The sequence below is a fragment of the Bubalus bubalis genome, chromosome 24 (genome assembly GCF_019923935.1).
Source record: "Bubalus bubalis isolate 160015118507 breed Murrah chromosome 24, NDDB_SH_1, whole genome shotgun sequence".
Lineage (NCBI taxonomy): Eukaryota > Metazoa > Chordata > Mammalia > Artiodactyla > Bovidae > Bubalus > Bubalus bubalis.
Genome location: NC_059180.1, coordinates 31,239,178 through 31,261,910, shown reverse-complemented (window position 1 = coordinate 31,261,910; position 22,733 = coordinate 31,239,178). Strand labels below are relative to the sequence as shown.

The 22,733-nt window shown below is 44.9% G+C and overlaps 1 protein-coding gene across 9 annotated transcripts in view; it reads left to right on the top strand.

Moving 5' to 3' along the window:
* SNX29 (sorting nexin 29) overlaps window positions 1-22,733 on the top strand; it is a 586,612-nt gene that overhangs the window by 271,468 nt on the left and 292,411 nt on the right. For all 9 annotated transcript variants that reach the window (XM_044935759.2, XM_045164260.1, XM_045164261.1 and 6 more), the window contains one exon: window positions 19,496-19,602. In XM_044935759.2, coding sequence (XP_044791694.2) covers window positions 19,496-19,602 — 107 coding nt within the window. The remainder of the gene's footprint in view (window positions 1-19,495; window positions 19,603-22,733) is intronic.

Below are 22,733 nucleotides of genomic sequence, written 5' to 3'. Positions count from 1 at the left end.
CTTTGGTGGCAGGAAGTCCATTCACACTGTGTGTAACCATCGCCACCATCTGTCTCCAGAGCTCTCTCCGTCTTTCTAAACCGAAACTGCACCGTTAGACAGATCGGATCAGATTAGTCGCTCAGTCGTGTCCCTCCCCGATTCTCCCGCCCCTCAGCCCCTGGCAGCCACCATTCTCCTTCCCGGCTCTATGACTAAACTTGACTAATCCAAGTGCTTCTTATAAGTGGGTTCACACAGTGTCTGTCCTTTAGTGATGGACTTACTTCGCTTAGCACAGTGTCTTAAGGTTCATCTGTGTTGTTGCGTGGGTCAGAATCTCTCGCCTTTTCAAGGTCAAATGACTGTACATTATGTACAGATCAGATAGTGTTCATTCGTTCCTTCATCCCTGGACACTTGGATTGCTTTTGCCTTTGGAACCATTGAATACCAGTTTTTTTTTTTTTTTATACCTTCAGTTCTTTTGGGTTGAATCTTTTAAAACTACAAACTTATGCTCATGGATTGATTTCTAATTTTTAATGAAATGGGGAAAAGAAAATAAGTAGTCACATCCACGATATCAAGGTTTCCTCACTTGTGGTGCTTTCTTCTGGGATGTGGTATCACATGGGGGGAATAAACCAACCTCCCAGAGAAGAGCAAACCCAGTCTGCCTGAGGCTTGCTCAGGCTCTCCCTCTGGAATCAAGATTCCCATCCATCTCTGCCAGGCCAGAACTCCCACGTTGGAGCTCGTGGGCAGAGATGCGGCATCATGGTTCAGATCGCAGCCTCAGAATGCAAAGGTGGATGCTTCGTGTCACTGCACGAGAAGTGCTTACTGTCAGGTGAGCGCTTAGCAAGCATCCGGTAAATATTAACCGTTGCTATTCTAGTCTCATCCTCTAGGCAGTTCCCCCAACCCCTGAACAGTTGTATGGGCCAAGTGAGAGGTAGTGTGTACACCCCTTGGAAGGAGTGTGAACTGCACTCTATACGAGAGTCTAGAAATATAATGGATTATCCTATAACTTGTTGGCTGGGTTGAGATTTATTCCTGGTTAACGTCCCTTGATTTCAGTTGTCTGGTGTATGACAGGGGCTTGAACATATTAAGATGGATTATTTTTCCTGCAGTGAACATGTGTTACTTTTATAATTTGAGAAAGTAAACTTGTGGAAGAAACAAAGAGGAGACATAGCCACAGGGTCTGAGAGCCACACTAAAAAATGTGCCTCGGTGGCTCAATCGCATCTCCAGTGAAAGTGGCTGACCGATGTTCTTGATATATTGGTACATTCCGTTTCTAAGTGATGTCGGTCAGCCACCCAGGAAGTATTGAGAATCTAAAATGGACCTCATCGGATTCTGGACTTTTTGTGGGTTCGGAGAAACAGGAGGGAGCTTTTGCCTTTTAGGAGTTTCTAGGGCTTCCCAGCTGACTCAGTGGTAAACAAGCCACCTGCCAATGCAGGAAACCCAGGTTTGATCTCTGTGTCGGGAAGACTCCTTGGAGGAGGAAATGGCAACCCACTCCAGTATTCTTGCCTGGGAAATCCAAATCCCCTGGACAGAGGAGCCTGGCGGGCTGTAGTCCATGGGGTCACAGAAGAGTCGAAGATGACTTAGGGACCAAACAGCAGCAGTCTGGGTACGGTCAACGTCACCGTCTGATGTTCCATTAATCACCCTGACAGCCCCCATCACCATGACCACGTACACAGCGTGTTCTCTGTGCTGGGCCTCTGCTGGTAGCTTTGTCTGTTTTCTCTCTGAATCCTCCACGGTTGCCCTGCAGGATGGGTGTGTTATTACATCCCCTCTTTACCAAGCAGGAGACTGGGCCCAGGGCAGCCGATGGCCTTGCAGAAAGGGGCCGAGCTGATGTTTGAACCCAGGTCCAGCAGACTCTGGCTCTTAAGCCTTTGGCACTGTCGCGTCCGTCTCAGTCTGTTGACACGTTCTTCCTTTCTTTCTGGCCATGCCGCTTGGCTTGTGGGGTCTTAGTTCCCAGCCAGGGATTGAAGCCCGGCCACGGCAGTGAAAGCACAGAGTCCTAACCGTTGGACCACCAGGGAAGTCCCAGCTCATTTCCTTTTTAAAAAAAGTGCACGACATCTGCGCGGGGGATGGCGCAGAGTTCCAGCACTGAGGCAGTCCAGAGAAATCTTCCACGCGGCCTTTTGAAATTTCAGGAGGCTCTTTTTAAAGGCAGGTCGTACGGTGATTTCCCAAGGAAGATTTGATGCCCATGAACCTGAGCTTACAGACAAGCAGTTCCTGCCTCTGATAAGCATGGCACTGCTGCTATAGGGATGAACTGCGGACGTCACACGTCCTTGTTTGGAATAAAATGATTGAGAGGTTTACAGGGAAAACTGATTGTCGTCCACGGCTCTCCACACCCAGGTGACCAGTGTTAGCAGCTCGGGTTGGCCCTGCGTCCTAGACAACCAGGTTCAGATCCAGATCATCCTCCTCCCTCCCCCCTCCATCCCCCCTCCCTCCCACCAAAATGGAACCGCATCACACACATATCTGCTACTAGTGGGATTCTGGACTTAGACATATCTGTGTTTTGAAAGGAACAGCTTTACAAATGGCATTCGGAGCCGTCCGTGTCATCTTGCATCTCTGCTGACAAGCTGGCCCTCGTGGGTCCGTAGAGTGTGGTCGGGTCCAGAGCTCTTTTCGGCAAATGCTTTCGCACCACTTAGATCGTGGCAAAGAAATCGTTCCGTCTGGCATGCCTCGCTGCCTGTTTTATTCCAGCAACAGAGTGGTTCTCGCTCTGAGACTGGTTTTCACTTTAAGGGGAAGAACACAACTCTCCAGTTTCCATCAGAGCCTCTGCTGGACTGCATCACAGGGGCAGGTGGAAATGTGCTTGGTGGCGGGCGTGATGGCAGTTCTGGTTGTAGGCAGCAGTCGCCCCCAGCTGTCCCTGTGCACGCGTTATGTATTTAGATGATCCCTCGCAAGAGAGATGCGACGTCTAAACAGGTGAGCAGATGTCTCTGGCAAGACCTGTAGGAGATGGAAACTTCTAGTGAACAGACTTTTGATTTGAAAAAGAAGGCAGGATCTCACTTTATATTTGCCTTAAAAAAAACTATCCTAGGGACTTCTGTGGTGGTCCAGTGGCCAGGACTCCACACTCGCAAAACAGAGGCCTGCTCAGGCAACCAGATCCTGCATGCTACAGCTCAAGATCCCACATGTCACAACTAAGACCTGGTGTAGTCAAATAGGTAAATAAATATTAAAAAATTATCATATCTTTAATGCATGAGGCGAGAATGTAAAGTAACTTATATTCTTCTGTTTAGTCCTCACAAGAGGTATTATCCCCTTTTACAGATGGGGAAACTGAGGCTCAAAGCCATGAAGTCATGTGCCTCCTATTTCACTCTGCCTAGTGACAGAGCCAGGGTTTGAATCCAGGGATGCACTTGTGTCTCTGCTTCTAGTATATTTGTCGCTCAGTCATGTCCATCTCTTTGTGACCCCATGGACTGCTTGGAAGCAGGAAGCCTGCCAGGTTCCTCTGTCCATGAAATTCTCCAGGGAGGAATACTGGAGTGGGTAGCCATGCCCTTTTCCAGGGGATCTTCCTGACCCAGGGATTGAACCTCGGTCTCCTGCATTGCAGACGGATTCTTTGCCGTCTAAGCCACAAGGGAAGCCTTCTCATCCTATATAATTACTCGTCTATTAGAAACAGTATCCCCCTCGATCCCAGAGTTCCTGGTCCTATTCTTGAAGGATACAGATGAGTATGCATCCCTTGGGGCAATGATGTGGGTGTAGATGTCACGTTCTAGGATGTTGTTTAGGTAACATTTTCTTGGCTTGGCTATCTGTGAGGTGACTAGGTATATATCAGGCTTTTGGAAAATAAGGTTTCAAGTTTCTGGAGGGTTTGAAATTTATAGTTACCCACGAGCAGGCAACCAAATATGCATACATGTGGTGTGTGTGTGCATGCATGTGTGTCTGTGTGTGTGCGTTTGATGCATTCAGGGAGGCAGGTTTCCTCTGGGGTTTTAGCACGTGGCCTGGGAAGTCTATCAGGTGGAAGTTGGTGACATGGTGGCCAGTGGGCTCAGGAGGTAGGGAGGCAGTGTGGTGAGTCTGGGAGAGCTTGGGGCTTTGAAGTCAGGCAGACAGTGGTTTGCAGTACCAAGTACATTGATTGCAGTGCTGTAAAAGAAGCCACACCCCCACTTCCTCAGTGCTGTGCAGGAGATCCTGCATAGTGGTGGTTCAGGCCGGGTACAATATGATAGAAATCATTTGCTCATCAGGCTCCATGAACAGTAGTTTTCCCCCTTTCTGCTGCCTGTAGATGTTCTATGCTGCATCCTGAGACCCCGGCACGGAGGTAGAACCTTCTCTCACTCCAGTCGGGAGCAGCTATTCCTTTTCAGTGCCAGGATCTCTTGTCTGTTTCAGCACCTTTCCCCCCAAGTACTGTGGCTTGGCTTCTCATGGAAACTCCAGGTTGAATCAAGATTTCTCAGTTTGGGGGGCAAGTACTCCCTTCCCCAAGGTTGAAATGGGCTGACTCGGAGCCTGAGTTCATCTGTTCCCCATCCCTGAAAAGCCTGCACACGTTCAGTGGTAACTCAGAAAGCCCCCAAGAGAAGCTGTCCTGAGAGATGCCGGAGACTTGCTGCCCTGGTGACAGCTGGTGCTGTGAGACGGGAGCCGGGCTGTAACCTGGGGTCAGGAGAGGAGCCACCTCCCCTGACCCCAGCCTGTCCTTGACTTTCTGGGCTCACGAACACCTGCTGAACAAAGGTCTGAGCCAGAGACTGGGTGTGTCCCCTCTAGTTACGCTGCTGCCGACGGAGCTGGGGCAGGAGCATGTCAGGGGAGGAACAGAGGCTTGGGTTTCATCCTGAACCTGCCCTTTGGTACCTGTCTGATCTTGGGCTCATCCCATAACGCCTTGGAAACTCATTTTTCTGGGGTTAATAATATCTACCATGTATGTTCACTGTGAGAACAGTACGTAATATATATAGTAACGTGCCCAGCAGAGTGCATGGCAAGGCGGAAGGCGTTGAAGGATGACCCCAGTGGTAACGGCATCTGGACCCCTGGCTGCACACGAATTGAGTGCTTTGCCTGCTTTATGGTGTTTCATCCTGTGACTGTTTGGGAAAAGACCCTGATGTTTGGGAAGGTTGACGGCAAAAGGAGAAGGGGGGTGGCCGAGGATGAGACGGTTAGGTAGAATCACCAACTCAAAGCACATGCATTTGAGCAAACTCCAGGACATAATGAAGGACAGGGAAGCCTGGTGTCCTGCAGTCCATGGGGTCACAAAGAGTCAGACACGACCTAGCAACTGAACAACAAAAACCAGGGTTATTATGAAAGGGCTTCCCTGGTGGCTCAGTGGTAAAGAATGTGCCTGCCAATGCAGGAGACACAGGAAACATGGGTTTGGTCACTGGGTGAGGAAGATCCCCTGGAGGAGGAAATGGCAACCCCCTCCAGTATTCTTGCTGGGATACTCCCACGGATAGAGGAACCTGACGGGCTACAGTCTGTGGGGTCTCAAAGAGTCAGACATGACTGAGAGACTTGCTGTGTGGGCATGTCTAGTGCCTGGTGTGTAATGAATCGTAAGTAGCTAGTTGTTGAGTGAGTGGATGAAACCAGGGTCTCTCTCTGGTGAGTGGTGGAACCAGACTTTGCACTTGGCATCTGTCTGATGGCAGAGCACACAGTGTCGTCTTCACCGCGCCCTCCCCTTGCCGCAGCAGCGAGCGCTCAGAATGGTGGGTGCTGTTGTTATGAAGACTCATTCCTTTGCTGGAGCAAATGTGGGTCCCTGCTGCCTTGTGAGGTCACTGTCACCATGCCCAGGAAGAGTGGTTCTCCTTTGGAGCCTCCAGGTGTCCCCAGTCCCCATCACACCACACCCGGCCTGCGGTCACAGGACCTGGCACACCTCCTCGTGTCCATAAGAATGTTCAAGGGAACCGTCTCTGAATTTTAAATGGTTCCTTATCCTCTTCCACGGCCTGCACCTCATGCTGTTTGCAGCTGGGGTCATGCTAAGATTGTTCATATTGAAAGGAAAACAGTAATCTTATCATACTGTTTGCCAGGCCGCTCTCCGTGGTAGCCAAAGCTTGGCTTAAAATAATTTAGGCAAAAAACCCCATGTGTTCTCTGGTGCCTTGCCTGCTAGTGAGACCAGCTTAGCATCTGCTTATTTCAGGTGACTTATCACAGATACCTTGGTAGGCTGCAAGGATGCGAAAGACTGTCCTGTTCTCCAAGTGTAAATAACAGTGGTGCTAACAAACCCACAGCCTCTCTAGAACACGAAAGGTAGTTCTGATTAAAGTGAATGTGCTTGTACCAGACACACTTTCCGTGTCTCTCTGGGTGTAGAGAAGGCTTATTATTTTTGCCAGTGTTTTTTCCATTTGGAATCTAACTTGGATAATTATGCCATCAAGGAAATACATACAGGAGAAGACTGCTGACTGCTCAGAGTTTGTACAAGTAAATAAAGTGTAAATTTTCCCATGACTAATGTGGATGTTAAGTAGGTCGCCTGGGTTACGAGGCATTCTGTGCTAGACAGATAACCTAGATAGCTTCAGCTCTGGCACAAACCTCAGCTGGCCAGATTGAGTCCTGTATGGAGGTTTCTGTGAATGGGGCATTTGAAGATGCTTGGTCAACTCCAAAGTGCCAAGTAAGATGAAGCAATTATCACTGTTTTATTTTTATGAAGACCCATTGTGTATGGATGTAGCTTTCAAATTGTGTTTAGCAAATTAAATCCAGCCCTTTCTCCATTTTGCTTTTGGACTTATGTTTTGGCCATTTCGACACTGTATCCCTTATCCCATCCTCCACCCTCTGGCCACCATCCCCCAGGGCTATGTTCTAAGACCCCCAGTGGGTGTCTGAAACTGCGGATAATGCCAGATCCCATATATGCTGTTTTGTCCTGTACTAATAGGCGGGTTGTATATACAGCATTGAATACACTGGACAAAGAGATGGTTCACGTCCTGAGCAGGGCAGGATGGTACAAGATTTCACCATGCTACTCAGCATGGTATGTGATTTAAAACTGAATGTTTATTTCTGGAATTTTCCATTTAATATTTTTGGACCACAATTGACCACAGGTATCTGAAACCATGGAAATTAAATTGCAGATGGGGGCAGACTACTATACAACTTTCTCCTCCATGGTTGAAATATCTAAACACGTGGGTCAGAGTTTCTTTCGGTCCTCTTTGTGCAGCGCTCGAGCAGGGCAGAAGTCACTGTCAGAGTAACTCAAACTGTGGACGGAGATTGTTAATGAAAAAGTTTAGGCTTGAGATGGCATTGCTAGCCAGTGTTTTTAAGTCTTGTATTCTGGAATTCAGAGTGAGCTCTTTTGGACCCAAATTGTTTCTTCCTGGGCTGTTGAGTTGTCTTTCTGTGCCCAGATTTAATAGATCACTCTCAGGAAACAGATATCTTAAAACAGCAACAACAAACATGAAGTGCAATCAGTCACAGAAGTGTGTGTCTGTCGTTCAGATTTGATGTGCAGGATTCAATGCCAGTTACCCTCTCCAAGGTGACTGGTTTGCTGGAGGATGTGCGGAGAGGAGGAAGCGGTGCTGTAAGCTGCTGTTTTTGGCTCTCATATGACTTGATGTTACTCACACTTTTATTGTGCTGCTTTCCTTGAACACCTGCCTGTTCTCTTGCTCCCATGGCAGGTGAAATCTTTTGGGCTAGAAAACACACTGATCAGATGTGATGCTTGTACAAACTTCAACTAAAGGGACAAGTGGCTTCTGGTGCCTCGCCCCAGATTCACCTTGCCAGTAGAGAGGTGGCTCCCCTCACGTTCCTAATATTGATCTGTAGGCTGTAGAGGTACATCTTCTTCCATTCACCTGTTGATGAACACTTAGGCTGTGTCTATGTCTTGGCTATTGTAAATAATGTGCTGCTATGAACACTGGGGTGTATGTATTTTTTTTTTTTTTTCCAAATTAGTGTTTTTATTTTCTTTGGATATATATCCAGGGGTGGCATTGCTGGATCATATGGTAATTCTATTTTTAGCTTTTGGAGGACCCTGCATACTGTTTTCCACAGAAGCTGCACCAGTTTGCTTTCCCTCCAGCATTTATTGTTTGTGGTCTTCTGATGATTAGCGGTTTTGACGGGGGTGATGCCGCATGGTGGTTTTGATTTTTATTTCTGATGATTAACTGTGTTGAGCATCTTTCCATGTGTCTGTTTGCCATCTGTATATCTTTTTTTTTTTAATGTCTATTTAGACCTTCTGACCATTTTAAAATTGGGTTGTTTGTTTTTTAGATATTGAGCTGTGGAGAGCTGTGTATATATTTTGGGTATTAACCCGTTATTGGTTATGTGAAAGTCGCTCAGTTGTGTCTGATTCTTTGTGACTCCATGTACTATACAGTCCATGGAATTCTCCAGGCCAGAATACTGGAGTGGGTAGCCTTTCCCTTCTCCAGGGGATCTTCCCAACCCAGGAATTGAACCCTGGTCTTTTGCATTGTAGGAGGATTCTTTACCAGCTGAGCCACCAGGGAAGCCCAAGAATACTGTAGTGGGTAGCCTATCCCTTCTCCAGCAGATCTTCCCGACCCAGGAATCGAACTTGGGTTTCCTGCATTGCAAGTGGATTCTTTACCAACTGAGCTATCAGGGAAGTCCTGATACAAATAAAAAATTGGTTATGTTATTTGCAAATATTTTCTCCTTTTGGTAGCTTGTCTTTTTTGTTGTAGCTGATGGTTTCCTTTGTTGTTCAAAAGCTTCTAAGTTTAATTAGATCTGTTTGTTTATTTTTTGCTTTGCTTCCTTTGTCTTAGGAACATTGAAAAAATATTGCAGCACTTTATGTTGAACAGTGTTCTGCCTTTGTTTTCTTTTAGGAGTTTTGTACTTTCTGATTTTATATTTAGTTCTTTAATCCATTTTGCATTTATTTTTGTACATGGTATGAGAGAATGTTCTAATTTCATTCTTATACATGTATCTGTCCAGTTTTCCCAGCATCACTAGTTGAAAAAACTATCTTTCCCCCATTGTATATTCTTGCCTCCTTTGTTTTAGATTAATTGACCTAAAGTGTGGGTTTATTTCTGGGCTTTCTATTCTGTTCTCTTGATCCTGCTGTCCTTTTTTATGTGAGTACCATACTCTTTTGATTGCTGTAGCTTTGTAGTGTCTGAAATCAAGGGAGTGTGATGCCTCCAGCTCTGTTCTTTCTTAAGATAGTTTTGTTTATTTGGGTCCTTAGAAGTATTTTAGTTCTGTGAAGAATGCCATTGGTATTTTGATAGGGATTGCATTGAATCTGTAGATTGCCTTGAGTGTTATGGTCATTTTAACAATATTAGTTTTTCTGTTCCATGGACACAGTGTATCTTTCTACCTGTTTGTGTTGTCTTCAGTTTCTTCCATAGGTGTTTTATAGTTTTCTGAGTACAGATTTTTTACCCTCTTGGCTAGATTTATTCCTAGGTATTTTATTCTTTTTTATGTGACAGTAAGTGGAATTGTCTTTTAAATTTATCTTTTTTTATGGTTCATTATTAATGTATTGAAGTACAATAGATTTCTGAATATTTTTTTGTATCCTGTAACTTTACTGAGTTCATTAATGAACTCTAGTAGGTTTTTAGTGGTATCTTCTGGATTTTCTATATATAATATCATGTCATCAGCAAACTGTGACAGTGTTACTTCTTCCTTTCCAATTTGGATTCCTTTTATTTCTCTTTCTTGTCTGATTACCATGGCTAGGACTTTCAATGCTATGCTGAACAAAAGTGGTGAGTGGGAATCCTTATTTTATTCTTGATCTTAGATTAAATGCATTCAGCTTTTTATTTGAAAACTAAAGGTTTTTTTCACCAAATAAAATTGAATTTAGTTTTTCAGAGAATTGAGTTTTAGTACAATATGAGCTTTGTCGATAAAAGACCTGATGCTTCCAGCCACCATCTTCCCCCACTTCCCACTGCTCACAAGCAAACGCTTTAAACCATTTTTTAAACAGTTAATTTATTATTTTTGGCTCTGCTGGGTCTACATTGTGGCGAGCAGGCTTTCTGTAGCTGCGGCAAGTGGGGCTCTTGTTCGTCGTAGCTTCTCATCGCAGTGGCTTCTCTTGCTGCGAAGCAGGGCTCTAGGCCCACAGGCTGCAGTGGCTGTGGCCCCCGGGCTCAGCTGCTCTGATGTAGAATCTTTCCAGGCTCGAACCTGTGTTCCTTACCCACAGTTCTTACCCACTGTCCACCAGGGAGTTCCTACTGTAAGCTTTTAAACCCATTCTTTCAGCAGTTACCTTGATAGCTCTGAATAATTTGTCTATTGTTTCTTGTTGGTTTTTTTTTAAGTTGTTCAGTTCAGTTGCTCAGTCGTGTCCGACTCTTTGTGAGCTCATGGACTTCAGCATGCCGGGCTGGCTTCCCTGCCCATCACCAACTCCCAGAGCTTGCTCAGACTCCTGTCCATCAAGTTGGTGATGTCATCCAACTGTCTCATCCTCTATGGTCCCCCTCTCCTCCTGTTTATGGATTTCTTATTGTGGAAGATGAAGGGTAGCATTCTCTGGTCCTTCACACCCTTGAAGTATGTGTGTACACACACACACACACACACACACACACACACGAACACACAGAAACACACACCCTCCAGTTGTCATATAATCTAGCACAGTCACGCAATCATTTTGGTTCAATCAGTAGTCCGTGATTACATTATTACGACTCTGAAAATGCTCTCCACAGCTCAGCCATGAGATACATATATACATGATCAGTATTTTTGGACAACTTTTACATTTCTTCAAAGTTAATGCTTAACTGTTTTGAGTTTAAAAAATTTTTTGGTATTAAGTGTACTTTTCACTAATTCAACTCCAGAGGCTCCCTCAGTTGTATAAATCTCAGTATTTTCAAACACTTGAGGCATCGGCGTCGTCCTGAGATGGTCTCTCCTGGAGTCCTCCGACCTGCAGCTGGAAGCAGCCTGACTCCTCTGTGCACCTGTTCTCTCCAGTTCAGTCCTCGTTTATCACAGTGCGATTCACATGCTGCACCAGTCACCCCTCACAGTGCACGGTTCACTGCTGCTTGGTATGTTCGTAAGATTGTCCAAGCATCATTTTCTAGAACAGTTTTATTACCCCAGGAAGAAACCCAAGACTCACGAGCAGTCACTCCCCATCCCTCCTTCCTCCAGACTTCTGGAAACCAGTACCTGCTCTGCACGTTTCATGATGTCATACAGTGTGAGGCCTCTGTGGCTGGCTTTTTTCACTCAGCAGCAAGTTTTCAAGGTACCTCCATATTGTGGCAAGGGTCAGCACTTCATTCCTTTTTAAAGCTAAATAATAATCCATTGGGCTTCCCTTGTGCTCAGCTGGTAAAGAATTCGCCTGCAATGCAGGAGACCTGGGTTCCATCCCTGGGTTGGGAAGACCCCCTGGAGAAGTGAAAGGCTACCCACTCTAGTATTCTGGCCTGGAGAATTCCATGGACTACAGTCCATGGGGTTGCGAAGAGTCAGACAGGACTGAGCGACTTTCACTTTCACACTTTCACACAATGATCCATTGTGTTGGCACACTACACTTTGTTTATCCATTTATCCATGATGGCCCTGTGGGTTTCTTCCACTTTGGTCGTCAAGAAGGATTTTCCCACAACTCACTTTTGTGTTGGATCCCCGATATCTTGGCATCTCTGTGTTCCTCATTTTAGATTTCTTCTCTTCTTTGGGTGGGAGATAAAATTTTTGAGACGTTGCTTGTCTGTAAACGTCCTTAGCATTTCTCACATGGTTTGGCTCTGTAGATAACTCTAGGTTGGAAATCATTCCTCTCAGGGTGTTGAAGATAGCCCTTTATTGTTGTCTAGCCTACACTGATGCTGTTTAGAAATCCTTTGCCATTTCTGATTTTTTTTTAAGCATAAACTATTTATTTATTAATTATTATTATTATTATTTTACTTTACAATATTGTAATGGTTTTGCCATACATCAACATGCATCTGCCACGGGTGTACACGTGCTCCCCATCCTGAACCCCCCTCCCACCTCCCTCCCCATACCATCCCTCTGGGTCATCCCAGTGCACCAGCCCCAAGCTTCCTGTATCCTGCATCGAACCTGGACTGGTGATTCATTTCTTATAAGATATTATACATGTTTTAATGCCATTCTCCCAAATCATCCCACCCTCACTCTCCCACAGAGTCCAAAAGACAGTTCTATACATCTGTGTCTCTTTTGCTGTCTCACATACAGGAAAAAAGACCTAAAGGGCTCAATGTGGGAGGCTTTTCAGGGAAATGGCACAGATCCACCACCCCACCAGGAAATGATCAGGGACAGTTTTTAATCAGTGTTTTAGTGCCCCACTCTTGCATTATCGTTACCATCTTTCTAAATTCCATATATATGCGTTAGTATACTGTGTTGGTGTTTTTCTTTCTGGCTTACTTCACTCTGTATAATATGCTCCGGTTTCATCCACCTCATTAGAACTGATTCAAATGTATTCTTTTTAATGGCCGAGTAATACTCCATTGTGTATATGTACCACAGCTTTCTTATCCATTCATCTGCTGATGGACATCTAGGTTGCTTCCATGTCCTGGCTAATTTTTCATCCTTTGTAAAAATTCTCCTTCCACTCCGGGCACTTACACCCTCTCATCTTCGTCTCTGGTGTTCTGAAACTTCACTGTTAGCTTGTGATCGCCGAGCTTGTCCTCATGGAGCTCTTTCCTACTGAGCTCTTCGACCTCAGCACTCATGTCTGGGACATTTTGGTTCTGGGACATTTCTTGAATTGTGTCTTTGACTTCCTCCTCCTCTATTATTTTGTTTTTTCTTTCTTGAGCTCTTCTCACTTGGTAATTTGTGATTTCCTCTTTTGTTCTCTGTTTTGTCATCCTTTGGCTCTGCTCTCTAGAAGTTTCTTTGCCTTCTGTTCCCTTGTGCCTGGTGTTGCATTTCTGCTGTCATGGTTTTGCTTTCCAAAGGGCTTTCTTACACTCTGTGGGTTTTTTCCAAATATCCTTCTCTTCCATTTCTCAACTTGCTCCTTCTCTTCTCTCTGGGAGTGTGACACATAACTTGCTTTTGAAGTGTTCTTCTTGCTTAATAATTTTCCTTTCCTACAGCTTCATTTCTCTGTTTTTTTATTCTAGTCCCTATCTTTCATTTTAGGGGCTTGCCTTAAATATAAAGTGATTCCTGTCTGCTCACATGCAAGAGTGGGGCACTAAAACACTGATTAAAAACTGTCCCTGATCATTTCCTGGTGGGGTGGTGGGTCTGTGCCATTTCCCTGAAAAGCCTCCCACATTGAGCCCTTCAGGTCTTTTCTCTTTGGCTGGTAGATTCTTAGGATCATGCTATTAGTTCCCTTACCTAGAGATATATGCCTACTCCTCTGGGAGTTGGGTGGGTGGGTGGTGGCTCAGATGGTAAAGAATCTGCCGCAATGTGGAAGACCCAGGTTCAATCCCTGGGTCAGGAAGATCTCCTGGAGAAGGGCATGGCAACCCACCCCAGTATTCTTGCCTAGAGATATCCATGGACAGAGGAGCCTGGTGGGCTATAGTCCATGGGGTGCCAAAGAGTTGGACACGACTGAGTGACTAACACACTGGGAGTTGGGAAGGAGAGAAAAATGGGAGAACTTCAAAAGTTTATTATGTATTATTTTTACCTCTATTGTGAGTAAGATACCCCTACCTTCAATTCAGGCACAGCTACTATTTTTTTTTTTTTTCACCTTTTCCAAAGACTAAGCTCTTTCATCATCTGCTAGTTGCTTCTTAAGACCGACTCATTAATCCCTTCTTTGGACTGTTAGCTGGTGCTCACTCACCCTTACTCCTAGAAGTGTCTCGTTTAGCAGTTTAAACAAGTTGTTCATTTTAATCAGAGTGTATTTTGGAGTTGCCCACTTGCAGCTGAGAATGAAATTTTCTCAGGTCTGTCAAATTATTCACCAGTTGCTGGTCTACTTCTCAGCTTTTAAAATTTTGTTGTGTTTTCTTTCTGATTCTCATTTTCTGTAAGGGTGATGCCTTTAGAAAGACTAAAAAAAAATCAATACTTACTCTTTATTGTGTCTCTGTTGTGATGTCCTTGTTCATTCTCTAAGTCGTGTCTGATCTTTGCAACCCCATGGACTGCAGCACACCAGGCTTCCCTGTCCTTCACCATCTCCCAGAATTTGCTCAAATTCAAGTCCATTGAGTCGGTGATGCCATCTCATTCTCTGTTGCCCCCTTCTCCTCCTGCCTTTAGTCTTTCCCAGCATCAAGGTCTTTTCCAATGCGTCGACTCTGCATCAGGTGGCCAAAGTATTGGAGCTTCAGCATCAGTTCTTCCAAAGAATATTCAGGACTGATTTCCTTTAGAATTGACTGTTTGATCTCCCAGAAGTCCAAGGGACTCTCAAGAGTCTTCTCTAACACAACGGTTCAAAACCATTAATTCTTCAGCGCTCAGCTTTGTTTACGGGTTGACCCTCCATCCATACTTGACTATCTCACATCCATACTTGACTACTGGAGAAACCAGAGCTTTGACTAGACAGACCTTGGTTGGCAAAATAACGTCTGTGTTTTTTAATATGCTCTCTAGTTTTGTCATAGCTTTTCTTCCAAGAAGCAAGCATCTTTTAACTTCATGGCTGCAGTCACCATCTGTAGTGATTTTGGAACCCCCCAAGATAAAGTCTCTCACTGTTCCCATTGTTTCCCACCTACTTCCCATGAAGTGATGGGACCAGATGCCATGATCTTCCTTTTTTGAATGTTGAGTTTTAAGCCAGCTTTTTCAGTCTCCTCTTCCACTTTCATCTAAAGGACTCTTTAGTTCCTCTTCATCTTCTGCCACAAGGATGCTGTCATCTGCATATCTGAGGTTATTGATATTTCTCCCAGCAAATATGTTGATTCCAGCTTGTGCTTCATCCAGCCCAGCATTTCACATGATGTACTCTGCATATAAGTTAAATAAGCAGGGTGACAATATACAACCTTGATGTACTCCTTTTCTAATTTGGAACCAGTCTGTTGTTCCATGTCCAATTCTAACTGTTGCTTCTTGACCTGCATACAGATTTTTCAGGAGGCAGATCAGGTGGTCTGGTATTCCCGTCTCTTTCAGAATTTTCCAGTTTGTTGTGATCTACACAGTCAAAAGCTTTGGCATAGTCAATAAAGCAGAAATAGATATTTTTCTGGAACTCTGTTGCTTTTTCGATGATCCAGTGGATATTGGCAGTTTGGTCTCTGGTTCCTCTGCGTTTTCTAAAACCAGCTTGAACATCAGGAAGTTCACGGTTCACATATTGCTGAAGCCTGGCTTGAAGAATTTTAAGCATCACTTTACTAGCGTGTGAGATGAGTGCAATTGTGCGGTAGTTTGAGCATTCTTTGGCATTGCCTTTCTTTGGGATTGGAATAATGAAAACTGACCTTTTCCTGTTCTGTGGCCACTGCTGAGTTTTCCAAATTTGCTGGCATATTGAGTGCAGCACTTTGACAGCATCATCTTTTAGGATTTGAAATAGCTCAACTGAAATTCCATCACCTCCACTGGCTGTGTTTGTAGTGATGCTTCCTAAGGCCCACTTGAGTTCGCATTCCAGGATGTCTGAGTCTAGCTGAGTGATCACTCCATCATGGTTATCTAGATCATGAAGATCTTTTTTGTATAGTTATTCTGTGTATTCTTGCCACCTCTTAATATCTTCTGCTTCTGTTAGGTCCATACCATTTCTGTCCTTTATTGTGCCTATCTCTGCATGAAATTGTTCCTTTGGTATCTCTAATTTTCTGGAAGAGATCTATAGTCTTTCCCATTCTATTGTTTTCCTTGGTTTGTTTGCATTGATCACTTAGGAATGCTCTCTTATCTCTTCTTGCTATTCTTTGAAATTCTGCATTCATATAGGTATATCTTTCCTTTTCTCCTTTGCATTTTGCTTCTCTTCTTTTCTCAGCCATTTGTAAGGCCTCCTCAGGAAACTGTTTTGCCTTTTTGCATTTCTTTTTCTTGGGGATAGTCTTGATCACTGCCTCCTGTACAATGTCATGAACCTCCGTCCGTAGTTCTTCAGGCACTCTGTCTATCAGATCTAATCCCTTGAATCCGTTTGTCACTTCCACGGTATAATCATAAGGGATTTGATTTAGGTCATACCTGAATGGTCTAGTGGTTTTCCCTACTTTCTTCAGTTTAAGTCTGAATTTGGCAATAAGGAGTTCATGATCTGAGCCACAGTCTGCTGCTGGTCTTGTTTTTTGCTGACTGTATAGAGTTTCTGTATCTTTGGCTGCAAAGAATGTAATCAATCTGATTTCGGTATTGACCATCTGGTGATGTCCATGTGTAGAGTTTTCTCTTGTGTTGTTGGAAGAGGGTGTTTGCTATGATCAGTGTATTCTCTTGGCAAAAGTCTGTTAGCTTTTGCCCTGCTTCATTTTGTACTCCAATTTCATACTTGCCTGTTACTCTAGATATCTTTTGACTTTCTACTTTTGCATTCCAGTCCTCTATGATGAAAAGGACATTTTTTTTTTGGTATTAGTTCTAGAAGATCTTGTAGGTCCTCATAGAACTGTTCACCTTCAACTTCTTCAGCATTAGTGATTGGGGCATAGACTTGGATTACTGTGATATTGAATGGCTTGTCTTGGAAACAAGTAGAGATCATTCTGTCATTTTTGAGATGGTACCCAAGTACTGCATTTCAGACTCTTGTTGACTATGAGAGCTACTCCATTTCTTCTAAGGGATTCTTGCCCACAGTGGTAGATATAATGGTCATCTGAATTAAATTCACCCATTCCGGTCCATTTTAGTTCACTGGTTCCTAAAATGTCGATGTTCAGCCTTGCCATCTCCTGGTTGACCACATCCAGTTTACCTTGACTCATGGACCTAACATTCCAGGTTCCTATGCAATATTGTTCTTTATAGCATTGGACTTTATTGCCATCAGCAGTCACATCCACAGCTGGGCATTGTTTTCGCTTTGCCTCCGTCTCTTCATTCTTTCTGGAGTTATTTGTCCACTTTTCTCCAGTAGCATATCTGGCACCTTTCGACCCGGGGAGTTCACCTTTCAGTGTCGTATCTTTTTGCCTTTTCACACTGTTCATGGGGTTCTCAAGGCAAGAATACTGAAGTGGTTTGCCATCCCGTTCTCCAGTAGACTATGTTTTGTCAGAACTCTCCACCATGGCCCGTCCATCTTGGGTGGCCCTACACAGCATGGCTCATAGTTTCATTGAGTTAGATGAGGCTGTGATCCATGTGATCAGTTTGATTAGTTTTCCGTGATTGTGGTTTCCATTCTGTTTGCCCTCTGATGGATAATAATGAGGCTTATGGAAGCTTCCTGATGGGAAATCCCTTACGGTTTTATTCTAGCATGTTCTGTATCATCACTCAGATGCCTGGACCAGCTGCAGCCTGATGGAGGCTCCATGAAGGGCTGAAGGTGGAGCCATGGATCAGTTCAGGCCCAGAAGCCACTCCCATTTTGCTCAATCTTTCCCAGTGTTGACTTCTGCCTGAGTGCCTGACCAGCATCCGTGCCTCCCACATCCCAGTGGCTGGAGGACTAGGCGTAGCTTCCTGTTTTGCCTCATTGCCATCTCATCACATTTGATTGGAGCATCCAGGAGTGTCATCTCAGGACACACAGGCCTCTGCATCCCTGATGCTTGTTTTCAGACTCGGCGCGAGTCTACAGTCTTAAATCACTCCACTGGATTTTCTTAACTGCTCATGTGGCCATTTTTCCTACTCTTGTTCTCCTACTTATCTTGGAATTATCTGGCTCTTTTCCAGGTTTTATCTACTTCTATCATATTTTATCAGTTTCTATTGTAGAAGCAATTTCCATGGGCATCTACTGTGCAGATTTTTTTATTGAAGTCTAGTTGATTTACAGTGTTGTGTTAGCTTCAAGGATATAGCAGAGTAATTCAGTTGTGCATATATATCTTTTCAGATTCTTTTCCATTATAGGTCACTTTAAGATAGAGAGAGTAGCTCCTTGTATTATACGGTAGGCCCTTGTTGTTTTCCTATTTTATATACAGTCATGTATATATGTTAATCCCAAACTCCTGATATAGGCACCACTGAACTGCCACCTTTGGTAATCATAAGTTTTTTTTCTTTGTGAATCTATTTTTGTTTTGCTGAGAAGTTCATGTACCTCAGTTTTTTTGGTTCCACATATAAATGATACCCTATGGCATTTGTCTTTCTCTGTATGACTTATTGCATTTAGTATGACAATCTCTGGGTCCATACGTGTTGCTGCAAATGGCATTATTTCAGTCCTTTTTATGGCTGAATAGTATTTCATTTGTATATGTACCCCATCTTCTTTACCATTCATCTGCCAATGGACATGTAGGTTGCTCCCATGTCCTGGCTGTTGTAAATCATGCTGCTGTCAATTGGGATGCATGTATACTTTCAAATGAAAAGTTTCCTCTGGGTAGATGCCCAGGGTCTAGAATTGCAGGATCCTATGGTAACTCTATTTTTAGCTCATACAGCTTAATATGGAAAAACAACCCAATCAAAATGAGCTGAAGACCTAAACAGATAGTTCTCCAAAGAAGATATACAGATGGTCAACAGGCACATGAAAAGAATCAATATCACTAGTTATTACAGAAATACAAATCAAAACTATGATGCGTTGTCACCTCACAACAGTCAGAATGGCCATCAGTAAGTCCACCGATCGTGAATGCTGATGATGGTGTGGGAGCGGGGGCCTCCTGCACCACAGGTGGGAGCGTAGCTTGTTGCAGGCGTTATGGAGGACAGTGCGACGGTTTCTTACAATACTGAGCTAACTCTTGTGCTGATCTGAGAGCCGTATCTCGTGGAGATGTCTTTGCATTATCATTGTGCACTGGCTTTGGAGTTTTTCCAGAAACTTCCTTGATTCTAGATGCTGCCTGAGCAGCCCTACTGCCATCTCACTTCATGCTGTAGGCAGGTACCACCTCCCTGAAAAACTTTTTTGTTGAAGAAAAAGAAAATTAACCAACATAGAAGATGCGCATGTAGGCTCTTATATCTTGCCAAAGCATCATCTGTTTCCCCTGAAATGGAAAGTAGCGACAAGGTCGTTCCCTAGACTTCTGTGCGTCTATCTCGAGGACAGTTATTCCATTTTTAAATATAGCTTATCATTCACTTTATTGTACTTGTGTGAAAATTATGCAATGTGGAAGTAGTTAGTAATTGTGATTTTTTTTTTTCTCCTTTAGCAAGAGCTTTCTTTCCAGAGAAGCCATTTGGAAAAGAAGAAAAAAAATTTTTTTCTTCAGAAAAAAATTCTACAGAAAAAAAATTTAATTGAGGGAATTATAGTTGATAAAGTTACTTACGGAAGTCTTTCTTTTCCCAAAAGTTGTCCCAAATCTTTGGAACGTTGATGGAGAAGTTACAGTCCCTGAGCAGAAACCTGGAGAAGTCGCCGAGGAACTCGCAAGCTCCTATGAAAGAAAGCTCATCGAGGTAAGGCTGATGGCGTCGATATGTATCTCCGACATTGGTTGCCTAGAGGACTTTTCAGACACGGCCCTAGTGTGTTAGACAGATGTTAGCAAAACGACCAGTGGCCACTGCCCCACCACCTCCCCCACCAACAAACAAAACGTAAAATGATTAAACCACATTGTAATTTATATAGAACCCTAAGACGCGGTTCTTTGAAAGGTATCATTTAATGAGAAACCTGTGGTAAGAGAGAAAACACATATCATGTGAAGAATGAGAAAACAATTGTACCCTTGGATTTGGAAAATATTTAAAACAGAAGAGAGTATCACATACAACTTTGTGCTGAGAAATAGGATAATATGGATGCAGTGGACTGCTAGAATCACATGATGCGGTTAGTTTCTGGGTCATCTCTGGCCAGTCTCTCCGACTCTGGGACCTTCCTGGTGGTGTGCGCATTGCTTAGCCAAGAAGGATTCCAGTGGGAAGCCTTCTGGGAGGTTGGTGGGACTTGTGGGCTGGTGTCTTCTCTTTCCTTTTGACCTTTCCTGAATTCTTCTGGTTGGTGGTAGCTTGTTAGTTCCATGTTCCCTCCCAGGACCTCCTGCTTAAGATAACTCATGCAGGTGAGTTACTATGGCACCTGGCCAGGGTGGGTGGTTTTGGTCAGTGGTTCCTCTAACACCTGGAGCGTCTCTGCCACCACCACACCCATCTGTGGACCCTCATTCTGTGGGGTCATGAGACCAGAGTTGGCTGTTGGTGGAAAGCCCAGGTGGAGAGAGGAACAAGCCCCTTACCCTCAGGAGCTGGCGAACTCTGAGTCTCTGGGTGGCAGAGGCTCTCTTCGATCTCTGTATTCTCACTGACCATTTGTTGCCAAGTGGTGACTTTAGCTAAATAGTCCTAGAATGAAAGTATTTGAAATTCTCCTGGGACAGGGACATCTCTGGTTGCTGAATGAATGAAGAGCCATTGAGCTAGGAAGGGTGAAGGGTTCTGGCCAGGGGGAAAGGGCTTGGGAGCTTTTGTCCTGTCAGGGAAACCAGGACAAGGTGTCCACTTGTACGGATGTCGACAGACCCGCTAAGTGTAGAGACTAGTGTTCGTGTCCCCGGATTCCTTTGGACTCTGGGCCTGGGGTGGCGATCTAGGGGGCGGACATGCTCACCGGAAGCTCAAGCTTGAAAGGGGGTCAGGAGGAAGTAACTGCCTGACCCACTGAGGAAGCACCACGGTCCATTCATGGGCTGGCTGCTCGGTTGGTTGGCTGGTTGATTCAGTGTTCATTGGGTGCCCTCTCCCCACCCCCTGTGACTGTGAGAGGGTCTCACAACCTCCCTGTGTTCCAGCATTGACGGGCAGGAAAGATCTAGGTGTCTGATGTGAAGTTGGTGTTTCACCCCCTGACATCATTGCTCTTGTGGCCTGTGAGAAAGATCAGTGCTGAACTCCTACATCGGAGGGAATGGCAGTCGGGGTAGATTTATCGTGCCAGCCTTAAACCTTCTCCATGTCTTTGTTACCCCTGGGAGAAGAGGAGTCAGTGTCTCTGGTCAGTGAGCTCGATGAGAGGTGAGGTTGGAGTGGAGATGGTCCTCCCATGGCATTCACTACTGTGCATTGATTTTTCATTGTTTTTGTTTGCAAAGTGAGGTCCTGTCAGCCATCTTTCATTTGTGAATAGCCTTCGAGCTGCATTTTATCACGACTTCTGCCAAACCCTCTCTGTTGACCTTAATCAAAGCCCTTTCTTCGTGATGCTCGTCTGTCATTTTATTAATGGGCTGGTTTTTACCAAGAAGAGTTGTAAACACACATTGGAGTGGAGTAATGAAAGGATGTGGGGGAAGAGTCCACATGTTCTCTTTCCATTTCAAAAGGGCAAAAGAAGCAAAAACATTTTGTTTGAAGTAATATGACTATTTAAAACACCCCAGCAGTTGAATGACTCTCCTCTGATTCATCCCAGTGAAATGGGAGTTCCCGAACCTTCTTTCTCTAGGTGTCTTTCAGAGGATTAAAACCATTCCACCCACCTGCACATGGCTGCACCGAAAGCTCAGAAGCCAGAGCAACACCGTACATAGTGGCTGGTGAGACTCAGGGGCCCCGGACTGGAAGGAGTGTGCAAAGATAGTTCCTGACACCCTGTGATGGTCAACTTTTGAAATCAGGATGGAAGAGAGTCCTGGCAGGCGTAGGTTAATCTGGCAGGAGAGAATACTAATATCAAGCATCGTGTAAGAGCTGCGGTAATCCTGGCAGCCTGCTGGCAGCACGCACTTTCAGTTCTGCTTCTGCACTGAGGCGTCACGTCTGCACCCTTGTGGTCTTCAGCCGAGTTCCTTGAGGAAGCCGCTGCCCACTGATGAGATTTTGAGACGTGAAGTAGCTTGTCAGGGGTTCCCCAGCTGATAAGAAGCAGGGCTGAGTTTGAATCCCTCAGGGCGTCTAGCCCCAGGGCCCAGACCCATCTTCCAGCTGTGTAGTAGAAGGCTGGGCTCCCTGCGGAAGAGAGTCTTTGAAGAGAAGGGCTAGGCAGTGGTCCCATTGAGCCAGGCGTGGAGGGAGATGAGGGGGTCCCCAGCGGTAGCTGACAGACGTGTGGCCCGTCAGCCATTTGGAACCTGCTGGAGGGGGCTTCGCTCACACCCTCACTTACCATGTGAGGAAGAAACTCGTTCTATCTGCTCTGGTACCAACCTGCTTCTGAAGCGACTTGCAGGAGAATGCCGGGCTGGGAGCCCCTCTGGCGACCTGTGGCTATTGACTTTTTCAGGGTATATTCATTGCCCAGTTCGGCTCCAGCACACAGTAGGAGCTTTATAAGTTTCTTGAATGGATGACAGCCAGTCACGTGGCTTCAGCTACTCAGGGTCATGTTCAAAGAGTGGTAGACGGACTTCTCTCACCGCTCAGGGTGAGAGAGGGAGTTGTACAGGGCACGCCTTCCACTCAGAGCATCCTGGTGGAGGGGATTCCATATCTAATAAGATGAATCAGGGCTCTTTGGAGGAGACGCACGTTTTTCTGCTGTCAGTTTTAGGAGGAGTTTTAGCTTGGAGAGTCTGGAGGGGTCTTTGAGTGACAGATGGGCGGTACCAACTCATCCAGCACATATTTACTGAGTCCCTCCGGAGTGT